Source organism: Podarcis liolepis (assembly GCF_965112155.1).
Source record: "Podarcis liolepis genome assembly, chromosome: 5".
Taxonomy (NCBI): Eukaryota; Metazoa; Chordata; class Lepidosauria; order Squamata; family Lacertidae; genus Podarcis; species Podarcis liolepis.
In genome coordinates this window covers 60,777,334-60,791,740 of record NC_139556.1, presented here as the reverse complement: position 1 = coordinate 60,791,740, position 14,407 = coordinate 60,777,334, and the positions used below count along the sequence as shown (strand labels likewise).

Genomic DNA, 14,407 nt, shown 5'->3' with positions numbered 1-14,407 from the left:
GCAATTGCACAGAATTTGGCTACCCTTAATGTGATCTCGGGATCCTTGTCCTCTACCAGGGATTTTAGACATTGAAGTTCGGAATCATTTGGAGATTTTTGCATAGCAGGGGTAATAAATACCCCTGTATATCCCTGTAGAAACAGCAGCATAACAAGGCATGAGAGACAGTTTCTACCTCCATCAAGCCGCACGGGCAGACTCGTTCCGTGTATGGTTTACCCTCGAATCTGTCCTGCAATAAGGCAGATGGCAGCAGGTTGAATCTTGAGAGTGTAAATGACTGTCTGTATTTAGGCGTTTGTAATTTTGGCAAATAATTTGCTGGGGTAAATCCTCTCCCATTATCTTTTGTTGCTGGGTGTTTATTCATCTCGCTCACGTGGCATTGCAGTTCCACATCCCAAATTCATTGGCGGATTATTGCTCTAGCTTTCTCATAACCAACAGCTATCAGGGCCTGTGGGGGAAACCCCAAGCCTCTTAGCTTTTCATGCAGTGTAGCTTTCCATTTGGATTGGTAGGAATCCAGTACGGTTAAGGGTGCCAACCCAACAGGGAAAAAGGTAAGTTTTAACCAATAATGGATCTTCAGTTTCCATATCTGAGCTCCAACAGGGATTTGCCTGACCTCCAGGCGGACAGCTATGTTAGACACACAAGAAGGGATCCCTAGCAGGCAGTGATAGAACTTAGTTTGGAATGATTCTAAGGGAGCAAAGTTTTAAGAAGCTGCAGAGCCATATGTCAGTTGTGTTAATATTTTTGCAGCAAAGACCTGGGAGGCTGCCGGAATATATTGGCCCCCCTTTCCCATAGAAAAATGTTATAATAGCTTTGGTAGATCTTTGGGCATTTACAATAGTATTTTTAACCTGATAATGCCACGGGCCCTTTTCCTGGAAGGTTAAACCCAGGTATTTAAAAGATGATGCCCCTGTTCAATAGGTCGATTGTCAATTCTCCATTTGTGTCTCATTCTTTTTTTAGAGAACACCATAACTTTCGATTTGCTATAGTTAATTGTTTGGCATTACAATAAACAGTGAGAGATCTTAGAAGTTTTCTTAGACCTACACAGGAGAAGGAAATTAGAACTGCATCATCCACATATAAGAGAACCGGGAGGGGTGTACCAGCCAATTTAGGGGTGTGGGCATTTTCTTTCTCCATGTTTCCTACTAAGGAGTTAATATAGAAGTTGATTAAAGTAGGTGCAAGGACACAGCCTTGTTTAACACCACGGTAGGTTTGGATTTCCTTGGATAAATGGTCCTGTCAGTCACACCTAACCCGGACCCGAGTGTTTTTCTATAAACTGCAGATGAGACACAGTAGACGTCTGTCTATGTTTGAGGTGTGATATTAAATCCGGCCCGACGGCCAATTTAATCCAGTCCCTGTGACAGTTTATTTCCTGGGGTAAAATCCCCCCAAAAGCTGAACAAACTCAATCCTAAAAAAGCTCAACAACTTTACAACTTTGGTCAGCCCTCACGCATATTCACTTCATCAAATCTAGCCCTCTAAGAAAAAAGTTTGGGCACCCCTGCCCTAGGGGTTTACAAAGTTTGTTTGGCTTTAGTTGTCAATTAAAAAATGGTGGTTGCCAGGACTCTGTCCCTTCTCTAAGAGGCAGATTCCTGCCCTTGAAAGCATCATGCACGGCCAGGAACAATTTCCACTCTCCTAGGGTGGCAGACTGTTTCTGCAGTTGTGCTGCATTTCCACTATGCTCCAAGTGCCTTGAACGTGCATTGTGAAAAGGAGCCCCATTTGTTTTCTCCAACTTCTTTGTTCCTGGGAAACAGTATAGCTGCAGGACAGTCCCCATCTCTCTCTCGTGGGTTTCAAGCTGGAGTGGAGTTCTGGGACTTTTTCTCCTGAGGTGCCTCAGAAATACAACAATGAAATAAGCAGCAGCCTTTCTCTCAACCTTGTAGTAAAAGAGGTAGGTAGGGATTGTCGGCACAGTTGCACTTTAGTTACAAGGTTGGGAGGAAAGCTAGTAGTTGTTGCTCACCAGGTGAGGATAGTGAGTGGAATCTTGTCCTGGTGTGCTAGAATGTGAGCTAGAGCATGTTGAAAAATTGTGTCCTGCTTGCATCCAGATGAAAAATTGTGTACTGTATCCATTTTAGTAGTATCTCTGTGTTTCCAGTGTACTTTGTGTATGTGTTTAGAAATAATCCTACAGTTCTTTGTTTATAAGCACAAGGAAAGCTGTTCTATAAAGTACATATTTTTAGTATGGGAACAACTGTGGTGTTTGCAAGCTTCTGCCCCTTCTTTAAAAAGTGGGAGTTTCTAGTTTAGGTTTTCAGACCCCATAATGTGTATGATTTGGCAGCTAACTAGGTAGCCTGTTGGACTATTAACGCCCTTGATAGAATTGATGGCCATGTGATCAGTGGATGACCTGGTATGTTATGTAGCACACAGTTCCTTGAGAGGATAGTGTGCATGTGTTTCTGATGCTTTCCAATTACTTGTTATTTTCTCTAGTTTGCATGAGGCACACTATTTTTATTATGGCTTCTATCATTTTGCCTAGTCTGCAGGATTTGATCTCACTGTTATCTACTAGATGCTGAAATCCATAATTTCTGGATGTGGAAACAAGATGTATCAGGTTGTTTCATATTTCTGTAGTCCCTTTGGGATGTTAGTGCATACTTCAGTCAGAAACACAGAAACAATGCTAATAGCATTCCCAAATCTAAAAGCAAACTTAGGTCAGTGGAAATATCCTCAGAGAAAGAAAAGGTTATTGTTTTGCTGCTATTAGATGAGGGTCACTGGGGTAGGCTGTTTCAGATAAAGTCATTTGGAAGTCCCTCCTGGGGAAAATAAGCTTGCATAAGGCTTAATTTTTCTCCTAGGGGTTGTCTTGGCTTTGCATTACAGCTGAGAGAATTTATATGTATGTGGTGCTGTATAAAGCAGTTAGTATGATTTGAGAAAATAGTAGATTTTTTCCTGGTCAATCTGGAGAGACATTAGAATTGCATGTATTTCTGTCATGCCTCCAACATTGCAAATCTTCTGTTGGAGGGTGTGGGGGATTTTCCTGTTTTTTATGTAAGCTGTGAGAGTCTTTTCATTTCAACCACACTGTTGCTGGTCATACTCTTTTTTCCCCCCAGAGCCTCGTGGGCTGCTAAATTGTTCCATTAAGTTAAGGAAATCTAATTGCATTGAGAGCGTATTCGTTGCTTATGACTTTAATGCTTGTCTATTAAAAAAAAACCCCTCTAGTGTTGCTTACAAAAACATGGCTTTAAATGTGCTTCAAGATTAGCAGAATATTTGCTGATGTCTTTATTTCTTATCCAGGTTCACCTTATTTTTTTTATTGCAAAATCATTAATCTGATTTATAGACAGTGCTCCTACCAGCATAGAATTTCAGTCCATTGCTCTGATTACCGCCTCCAAAGGCTTTCTTTATTCCCGGGTGACTCCATGAACTGCAGCAATTTAGCAGTGGGTAGTGCTTTCCTAAATCTATAGATTCATTTCATCTCTAGTTTAGAGCCCTTTGATATCTAGTTGCCAACACCTAAGCATAAAGCTTTCTGGAAGCATAAAAACTAGTAATTTCATAATCTTAAACTGAGAGGTGGGTACTTCTGTCTGCTGAATCCTAAGGCAGAACATGTAAATCTCTATAAATACGTGTATTTTTAAAGTGAAAAACAATGTAATAGAATGAGACAAACACTTATCTGTAATCTGGATATGGCATGTTAAGACAAGGCATGAATCAAATTATCCTTCTTTTGCGATCTCTGACACAGCAGTGGAGAACAGGATCTGATTGGGCAGGTGGGGGTTGAGATTGTTTTCTCCCCCACCCTCATGGGCCATGTTTGGCAGGTGGCTGGAGCCACCCATCGACCAGTCACTTTCCCCTCAGGAATCTTATGACTTTAATGTCCCTTTCAAAGGGCAATCTTGCTCAGTACTTTGCAGGCACTGTGGGTCAACTGATTGGTGGTGTTTGCAAACCTCCTTTTGGAGTCAGATTTTCCCCTGTCCCATGCCTGATGCCATATACGGCAGGTATAGGGCAGGTGGCTGTGGCTTGGTCTGCAGACAGGAGGTTACCCACGCCTGCTGTAATAAAGTCTGTTCAGCTTCTTTTGTGGAAGGTCTCATTTCAAACCCCACCCAGACTGTGGTTTGCAGCTCTAACCATAATGCAGAAGCCAGGCCATGGTTTGAACTTTAAAAATTATACAGGCAAGCTGCTTCCGTACAGCCAGTCCTCCAGTCCTTGACTGCAGTGGCTTCTGAAGGTGGAACCATGGCCATAACTAGTTCAAAACCCATAGTTTGACAATTTTAACACCTCATGGTACCATACTTAAGCTTTCTAGTGTGTTAGCAGAATTGGTCTAAGGCATAGTAATCAGAATGGCAATCAATTTTAGATCACGATTTCTTTCAGAATCACATAAATCCTGATATTCTAGTGAGGGAAATGTTGAAGATGTGTGCATTTAGGCATTTAGGTTTTAGAAAATTAAGTATCCCACAATTGTATACATGTCTGTATGTATGCATGACTCCCATATAAGCTGGTGTAGGCTTTGCAGCCTTAGCCTGGTTTCATGTTGTGCTCCCCACTCCTGCCTACAAGCAATAAGAAAATCCAGATTTGGCAGGGTGTGTATTGGGGAAAGGAGGGTATGGAACCTCCTTACTATGGTTTGGTAATCAGAACAAAGCACGTTTGTTAAACTGATACAGTTACATAATTTCCATTAGTCTCTTTTCATTCAATTATAGCTATGAAATCACTATAAACATGCCTTGAAATTGTTACTTATACATTCTATCTATCGGTCTCCTGACCTTTATGTCTACTTCTAGGGCAACTCATAAATGATGATAAAACAATGATGGATAAAGATTAACAAGTTAAAACAGCAGAAGAATAAAAGAAATTCAGATTGGTTTTAAGGGGAAGGGCTGTAACTCAGTAGTAGAACATCTCTTTTGCATGTAGAAGGCCTTAAGTTCAATCCCTGGCATCTCCTGGTAGCACTTGGAAGGACACCTGTCTAAAATTTCGGTGAGCCACTGCCAGTCTGTGTAGACAGAGCTGAGCTACATGGGACAATGGACATCTTCCTATGTTCCTTGAGCTATGTTCCTAAATGCTGTTTTAAAAGTCTGGGGAAATAAAAAAAGTATTTACGTAATGTAAAATATGTGCAGAGTTTACCACCCTGGCAGGTACATTCCAAAGGTGGGAGAAGGCTTCTGAAGAAGGCAATCATAAGCTAGTCCCCAGGTCCTAAGCTGTACAGGGGTTTAATAGTAAGCATCAGTACTGAAGGTACCAAGTAAATCCAGTCAGCTGATGTGAAGTGACAGCCATCTTGAAATTACCTGCTCATGTGATTTAATATGAAGTAAAACTAATTGCTTTTTTGTTTAACCTTATTTGTGACAGTTTGGTTACTTTTATTGTTTGGAATCTTATTATTATTAGTACTGTTATAATATATTTATTTATACCATGCCTTTTTCATCATGGGACTCAAGGCAGCTTACAGATAAAAAATAGGAACTGCTAAAAAAGAAGAATAAATCATTAAAATATAATTAGACCTTGATAGAATTAAAACGGTCTACATCTATGAAATCTGTTTAAAATTTTCATGATAACAATATGTACACTGCATGTAACTGAGTAAACCTTTAACATTACAGTGGTACCTTGAGTTACAAATGCTGCAGGTTACAAACGCTTCAGGTTACAAACTCCACTAACCTGGAAGAGTTACCTCGAGTTGAGAACTTTGCCCCAGGATGAGAACGGAAATGGTGTGCCAGCAGCGCGGTGACAGCAAGAGGCCCCATTAGCGAAAGCATGCCTCTAGTTAAGAACAGTTTCAGGTTAAGAACAGACCTCCGGAACGAATTAAGTTTGTAACTATAGGTACCACTGTATTTAAGCTCATGTCCTTTAAAAAAAATAACCCATGTTGCCAGTTTTAAAATGTTAATATGCTAGCTCATAGAAAAATGCCGAGTCGATTTAAGATAGCTAAATAGTGATATCTTTTAATCACTGCAGTTACTGCAATACAGGCACCACCAGGTGGCATGGTCAGCCAAATGCTTCTGGTGAGAACTGGGGGGGAGAGGCTGAGCCCCTGTTCTGGTTAACTCCGTAGCTGCACAAAATGCAATGTGCTTGAAGTTCCACTTCTAGTCCTAAAAATCCATGACCATCACAAAAAACACAGTGGTGACCGGACCCAAAGTTGGTTAGCTTGGGCAAGGTAGTCTCCATCTGTCCCTTCATACCATATCCTGTGGAGATCACTTCAGAAACCTTGCAGTGCCTTTTCTCTTTTAGAGGAATTTCTAAAGTCAGGAATGGGATGATTGTGTGCTGAGAACTGTACAAGAGCCTAACTAACTGTTCGACAGTGGAATTTGCTGCCAAGGAGTGTGGTGGAGTCTCCTTCTTTGGAGGTCTTTAAGCAGAGGCTTGACAACCATATGTCAGGAGTGCTCTGATGGTGTTTCCTGCTTGGCAGGGGGTTGGACTCGATGGCCCTTGTGGTCTCTTCCAACTCTATGATTCTATGATTCTAACATTCATAGCTGTGGAACTGAAGGATAACCAAGATTCACCAGAGAACTGGGTAAAGTCGTTCCAAAAGAATAGCTGTGTTTTCCCATAAGTAAAGGAAGACGCGGAACAAGGTGTGGCTGTTCTTGTAGAAAGCTTAGGCCTAGGGGGTATTAGAGACCTCACTGATACGATCTAGCTGTGGCAGGCCCTTGCACCCAAAGTGGTAATGGGAAATTATGGTGCAGGACCAAATAGCCCTTTTAGGTGAAACAAAGCTCTGTTTATCTTAGTGTCTTCAAAGCTATCTCCTCATCTAATCAAGGTAATTATGTAGAAAGGTCAAAGGCCTTGAGTACATTGAACAGTTGTAAAGATTGTGTAAAAGAAAAGATCTGAAAGTGCAGAGGCCTGGGGGCAAAGCTATTCTGTTTATTAATTCTGTCCTGGGAGATGAAAAGGTTGTTTTTTAAAATGATTATACACCAAATAAATGAACAGGTTCAGCTGCATATTGTTAATCTCTTGCTGCAGATAGCAGTGCCATGTTTGGAATATACATTCAGGAAGCACACTTTCCACAGATTAGGGTGTTGTTGTTTTTGTTCTCCCCCCTTTCTTAAGTTTAAATTTGTGAGAAATGTTCTCATCCCTCCCTCCATTTTAAGTGTTCTTGTGATGCAGAGCTGGGGGCATTATGCTATGCTGGGGTTTATGTTACAAGATACCAGTCCGTAATAGCCTTTTTTTCTTCTTTTAATAACACTTTTCTACCTTTCCTCATGGATTACACATGACTCATGTGGGACTGATTTGGAGTTAGGCAAGAGTTAAGTTTTTCCAAACTGCAAAGTATTGCAACCAAGAAATCCATGGCCTCCCCAGGAAAAGAGGAAGAAGAGAATCAACAGAAAACACACATAAAACACACATAGCCGGGAAGGCAGGTGCACTCCCTCTTCACCCCTGTGCCTCAGCACTTACATTCTTGATCTATTAGAGCTGAAACACTACTGACCCTGATAAATAACAAAGAAATCCTCTTGAGTATGTGCATTTTCTTATTTTAAATGTACTTAACTCATGGCACCATCATGACTGCAGGAATAGCATTGTGTTTCCTTCTGCTGCCCTAGTGCTAAGCGCTTTTACTTGTGAGAAAACATCATTTATATTTTTAAAGTAAAAAGTACAGTCATACCTCGGATTACAGATGCTTGAGGTTGCGTGTTTTCGGGTTGCGCACTGCGCCGAACCCGGAAGTACCGGAATGGGTTACTTCTGGGTTTTGGTGGTTGTGCATGCACAGAAGCGTTGAATTGCGACCCACGTGTGCGCAGACACGGCGCTGCAGGTTGCGATTGCTGTGGGTTGCGAATGTGCCTCCCGCACGGATCACGTTCGCAACCCGAGCGTCCACTCTACTAAACTGAACATCTGTAATGTTGTGCATAGATTGGAAACTGTGTGTCTGGTTCAGTGGTGGTGTGATCCTGACATTACTAGGGTGGTTCTGAGTTGCTTTTATGCATGACTGAAGAAAAGACACTTGAAATGTGCCGAGGCATTCATATTTAAGGGGAGGGTATTCACTTCAAGGATGCCAATAATAATTATTTTTTAATCGTTTCACAAAATACCCAGTGTCTTGATTTCTGCCCTTTGAACTGTTCCTGAGTGAAGAAAGCCTTTGGTTCATACACAAGGATTTCAAAAAGGTCTGAAAGATGTCAGTTATTTGGGAACTTAGATGTTGCTGTTCCTCCAGTCAATGACCCTCAGAGTGGCTTACAATAGATTGAACATATTTAAATTTGTGTATACATATGTGTAAAGAAAATTCAATTTTTTTTAGTCCTGCTGTGTTGTATCAGCTGTCAGAACACACAGATATGAAGTAGGTAAAGCTTTTCCTATACACACTTAGTAGGAACAAGTGTTGTTGAATTCATTGAGACTTTCTTCTGAGTAGATATGCATAGGGTGTACGGTCAGATGTCTTTTTTCTGGTTCTAGCTGTCTTACCTATTCCTCTCTTAGTCGGCTGAATTTAGCTTGTCTCTCTGCTAGCTTTTGGTTATCCCTCTAATTGTGTCTGATAAAGTAGGTAAAGGTAAAGGGGCCCCTGAGACCATTAGGTCCAGTCGTGACCGACTCCGGGGTTGCGGCACTCATCTCGCTTTATTGGCTGAGGGAGCCGGTGTACAGCTTCCGGGTCATGTGGCCAGCATGACTAAGCCACTTCTGGTGAACCAGAGCAGCACATGGAAACGCCGTTTACCTTCCCACCAGAGCGGTACCTATTTATCTACTTGCACTTTGATGTGCTTTTGAACTGCTAGGTTGGCAGGAGCAGGGACTGAGCAACGGGAGCTCACCCCGTCACGGGGATTCTAACCGCCGACCTTCTGATCAGCAAGTCCTAGGCTCTGTGGTTTAACCCACAGCGCCACCCGCGTCCCTGATAAAGTAGGTACTTGCCTCCAAAAGCTCATAGTGCACTGAATTTATCTGTCCTTAAGATGACAGATGCTTCTGTGTATTTTGCATTACCATCCTGTAATGGCAATTTTTCTTGAATTGTTGCTTTTCCCTTCTCAGTATTTGGCTCCGTTTAGGCACTGATAATCACTGAACTAAACCAAAGCTGTGAGCATAAGGTTGTTGTTAATGGGATTGCAATTCCTTTGGTCCCAGATGTTTCAGTCTGTGCTGGTCTATCTCTCATATATGAACCAGTCTGTGCTAGACACTCTGCATAATGAGTGTTGCACGGTGGGTATGTATGTATGAGACATGGGTAGCTCTTTATTTAGAACGCTGTTCAACCAGGAGCATAGAAAACTGCTATACTGATGGACACTGGCACTAGATGGATGCAGTATTGAATATATTGGCTTGTTTACTGTTTCCCTAACCGTTGAAATAATGAAGGCTAATGTGTAAAATGTGACCATGACTCTCAGTATCTTGGAGGGGCTCTCATTTGTATGTGAGGCTACTGCACTGAAAGGAGGAGTGGACCTAGAGTCTTGTGGTTTAAATTGACAGGCACGTGTGTCCCCTGGCATCATAAGACGGGCAAGACCTTTGCATGAAGCTGTGTTGGCTTTGCTGAGTCACTAAGCTAACCCATGATAACCCATGACTTTCCTTCTTCCCACTATAGTCTGTGAATCCTTATATAGTGAAGCTGTCCATCATAGATGATGAGGCCACCCTCAATGTGAGTATGATGGATTAAGTGCTGTGACTATTGCATGTTATCCAGAGGACTAGGAATACAACAAGGAGCTGAACTGAATTTTTTTTTTTTAAATCCCAAGACATTTTCAGAAGCTCTGATTTCTGTGATCATGACTGAAGTATTCCACAGTGTATGAGAGAGGAATAAATCTATGATATAAGTAATGCAATAAAATATTTAATGAAGAAACAAAAAAAAAATATTTGAATGAGAAATTAATGGGATCTGTAGCAATGTGAAGCCTCCACATGTTTTTCCTGCCAAAGGGTATAGTCCTAATTTGGGGACATAGCTTTTGCCTCCACCTATAGAACCGGTAATACAGAATTTTAGTTCCATTATTTTCATATATTGCCTTTCTTCCAGAGTACCCAAGGCAGCATACATAGCTCTCTTCCCACCATAATTTTATACCTTCAGCAACCTGTAAAATAAATTAAGCCCGGGGGCGGGGGGGGGGGGGGGCTCAAGCACTACAAAATGCTTGCTTACTTGAAATGAGTCTTACATGGAGAGGGACGTGCAGATATGACCTTGTCAGATAATGACAGAAGCCTGATCCCTGTAGCTTATATGGATCTAGTGCTATAAATTATTGGGGGTAATTTGGAGAATAAGCTTTTGGGGGGCACACTTGCTGTGTGGCTGTAATCTGTAGGGAGTAGAACTCAACATCTTGCTCTGTTTTTACAGGGAATGGGTCTTGTAGTCGCTCAGGCTTTATCAGAATACAACCGGTAAGTCAAGTTAAGGCATGTCTTTTTTTTACAGCAGCAAAAGGAGTTAACATCCCCTTCTGAGAAAACTTGCTGATGTGCCTGTCAGCTGCTTGCTTCGGCTGCCTGAAAATGTCTAGATCTTTGAGACGTTGCATTCCTGCTGTCATTCCAATCAGTAAATCTGTTTTTGGCCTTGCGTAGTAGAGGTTTGGTTTCACAGGGGAACTGCCAGGATTGCATTTACTTTCTTCTTCCTTTAATTGGCTGTACCTTTTTGTGAACTGTCTGTAACATCATCTGCTCCACCACTGATAGAAGACTAAGTGAATTGCTGTGTATTGCTTCTGACAGAAAATCTATTTTGGTTCTAGGACTTTTGAAATAAACAAATATCTAACCATATAGAAATTATTAGAGTGGATCAACTTTGTTATTCACCTCATCTAATGTCCACATATGAGCTCTGATGTGGGATCAGTTACTTAGAATAATAGAATTGTAGAGTTGGAAGGCACCCTTTGAAAATAGGAAGTGGGCGAAAGCTGACTATTCCTCTTTTCTTTAAATACTGTTAAGAATTTGAGTCAAATCTTTTTTGCACACATAGGTTGGCAGCATCATGGCTTGATCTATCTGTTGCTGTCCTCTTTTTTTAGGCAGTATAAAGACAAGGAAGAAGAACACCAGAGTGGCTTTTTCTCAGCCTTGACCAACATGGTAAGGGTGTGTGTGTGTGTGTGTGTGTGTGTGTGTTGCTGGTCAGTGTTTGCCGTGCCAGGGGCCCAGTCCAATGCTTGTAAAAGAAAATGAAAATGACTTTCTTATTTATGCTACATTAGGCTATGACTCTGGCTCCCCTGAAAATATGAAGTGTCCATTTTACTTTAAGAATTGTGTGCCTGCTCAGCTTGAGGGAAAATTTCTATAGATCCCAATGCTGTGCAATATTGCTTGTTTCCACAGGTGGGCAGCATGTTCATAGCTGATGCAGATGAGAAAATCTCCGTTCAGTAAGTGCACCCAGCAGATAGCAATTTGCTGCTTTGATTGAGGAATATAAAATGCTATCCATTGCTGACATTTAACTTAAAAATGTAAGGCAAGAGAAATTTAACTCTAGCTCAGCAGCCAATACTAGAGATGGCAGCAGGCAGTCTGGTACATGAGTGAATTAGCAGAAGCTTTAGTCAGATGGTTAGGGTATAGCATTCTTTTCTTATGCACTGAAACTGGATGGAAATGGGGGCAAATAGGAAGGAGGAGTTACCATACATGACATTTGGATGTCCATGTTTTTGAGCTGATACAAGTAAATTATTTGACACTGATGACCACATCAGAAATTTTGCCACAGTCAAGCAAACAAAAACATTGTTGATGCCTGCAACCTTCTGGGGCCATACCTACCCTATGTGTTTTAAGTTGACCAGTTGGTTGTAGGTGATTTCCTTTGTCCTTCCTTCTTCTTTGGGGCTGGGGAATAACTAGAGCAGGGTGCTATATGTGAAGTGCAATAAATAAATGTTAAGTGCTGCCATAAATTGGGGTGGACGACTACATTTGTATAAAGTAAAAGTTACCTTCTATCAATGCATATGGGGTATGTGTAGATTTTTGCTAGGTGTCTAGTGGGTTTGGAAGTCCTGAGGGGGGGCGAGAATACCCTGCAGGGACCCAGCTTTTTTTCCTTTTAAAAATAATTTTCATTAAAGATTTCTTAGATTACAAAAATACATTTTTTCAAGTTGTGTTTTCTACAGATCAGTTACATTTGTTGTGAGACATTAGTGTTGCATGCAGTATTAGACTGGGAAGAAAAGAGGGGGAGGGGGGAATGGTGTGTGGGGTGGGGTGCGATGCTTCTATTATTCTACTTAGTGTATGTGTGCGGTTTTGTGTCAGCGTCTCTTGTGTGGGCTCTCTTTCTATTCGCTTGTTATGCTTCCTTGGTGGTAAGAGAGGTTGGTTGTCTTTGGTTGGCTGTAGTGAGATTTGTTTATGTGTGTGAGGGGGTGGGTTTTTGAGGGACCCAGCTTTCCAATATAAATATGTCTTTGTTTATCATTCTGGGTATCCAAAGTAGCTGGGTAGTAAGGGCGGGGGAAGTGACCCATTATTTTACACTCATTTACTGCAGCGCATCTTTTTCTCTTACATTCTTTTTGTAGAACCAATGAGGCTATCCTTTTGGCTCTTTATGAAGCTGTTCACTTGAATCGAAACTTCATCACTGTATTGGCACAGGTGGGATGAAATTCCTTTTTCTGCACCTGAGGATTGGAATGGAACTAAAATAGCTTCAGCATGCTGGAGATAGCTGTGCCAATGGACCTTGGAGCTCTTCCTGCCTTTTGTCAGATGTGGTGGTTTGCCACAAGAAGCAGGCTTTCTTCTGAATTTGATGGCTTAGGGAACAAATGCACAATGCTTATTTGTTTCTTTCTGTTATTCCCCCCCCCCCCCCAAGTCTGAGTACCTCTGAGCCCTGAGGGTGAGATTCAGACTAGTTTGTTACTGAAATGATCCTGAAGCAAGATGTGATAGGTCCCAGGTGACTACCAAGTGAGGAAGGATGCTTCAAGCTAGTTTAAAACTGGAGGATTGTTTGTGCAGCATTTGCATACCAAATGGCTCTTCTTTTATCCTAGTCTTCCCCAGGTTAAGTGTATATTGGTGGGAATCAACACTCTGCAGGCAAGGATATCTAGTCCTGAAACAACCTCAGTTGGGCCTGGGAAGGCAGAAATTGCTTTGGTCCCCTAGATTTAAGGGTATTAAATTGTTCTGATCGTCAACTAGAGTCGAAAACTGCTCTATACTTTTTTTCCCTACTCATAAGGTCTTTTGAATGTTGCTTTCAATCTCTGGCCCTTCTTTTTTATTTAATCAACCAGTAGTAAAAAGCCTTCTGCCCTCTCACCTGATTTAAAGGTTACTGGCATGGCTGTGGCATTTCCAGTCATCACTGCTCCTTGGTTTGTGCTCTTGTAATATTCTCTAGAGCTGCATATGTTTTGGCTTTCTTCTGCATGTTGGCTCTTGTGAAAAGCTGAGTTTTAATTTTTCTGCTTGTGCAGTTCTTGCAGGATTGGCTTCTGTACTGGAGTGCAGTAAATGTAGTGGTATTTTATTAAGTTTGCATCAATTGGTGTGTGTGTGTGTGTGTGTGTTAGCATACAGAACAGGGCTACTTTTCATGTGTGTTTGCTGGTATTGGGACCACAGCTAAAACTTGTGTAATTCATATGTGTTTAAGTTGTTTTGCTCATATTGTACATGTGCACAGGCTGGAGACTATAGAGCAGAGCTAAACGGGGAGGGTATATGTTGGTCTAGTAGATTTTTTTGTCAAGCTATTGGGGAGTTGTTGTACCATGCACAAAATTACATTGATAGATGTGTTTTAGAAATGAGGTGCCAATGTGCTGCTGCTAGGTGGTGCTGTTATCCCTTAGCTGGCTCGGGAGTTATAAAACCTTATTATAGCAGCATGCAATCGTTTTATTGCATGGAAATAGAGTTGCTTGCCTGTAATATTTTCAATGGGCTGTATGTTTCAAAGCTTGCCCCAGAGATGGCTTTCTGAAATTGGGTCTACAACCATTGGCGATATGCTCTCTTACAAAATGAGCTGGTAAGAGCCCATTAATAAGCCAGACTTTCTAGATGTCTGCCATGGCAGACCCCTATGTGAACTTCCATGAAACGTTGTGCAGTTAAAAGCAGATTGGTAGTTCTAGAACACATTTCAAATCATTGCTCTGCTTGTTGCCGGGAGAACATTTGAAGATGCATTGATATGAAAGGCGTACTCTGAAACAGACTTCATTACTTCACTGTTGGATAT

The 14,407-nt window shown here is 41.5% G+C and overlaps 1 protein-coding gene across 8 annotated transcripts in view; it reads left to right on the top strand.

Moving 5' to 3' along the window:
* The window catches only part of ARMH3 (armadillo like helical domain containing 3), a 128,293-nt gene that overhangs the window by 17,476 nt on the left and 96,410 nt on the right, over positions 1 to 14,407 (top strand). For all 8 annotated transcript variants that reach the window (XM_083505218.1, XM_083505216.1, XM_083505220.1 and 5 more), the window contains 5 exons: positions 9,764 to 9,820; positions 10,535 to 10,578; positions 11,217 to 11,277; positions 11,524 to 11,570; positions 12,729 to 12,804. In XM_083505218.1, the coding sequence (XP_083361344.1) occupies positions 9,764 to 9,820; positions 10,535 to 10,578; positions 11,217 to 11,277; positions 11,524 to 11,570; positions 12,729 to 12,804 (285 nt within the window). The remainder of the gene's footprint in view (positions 1 to 9,763; positions 9,821 to 10,534; positions 10,579 to 11,216; positions 11,278 to 11,523; positions 11,571 to 12,728; positions 12,805 to 14,407) is intronic.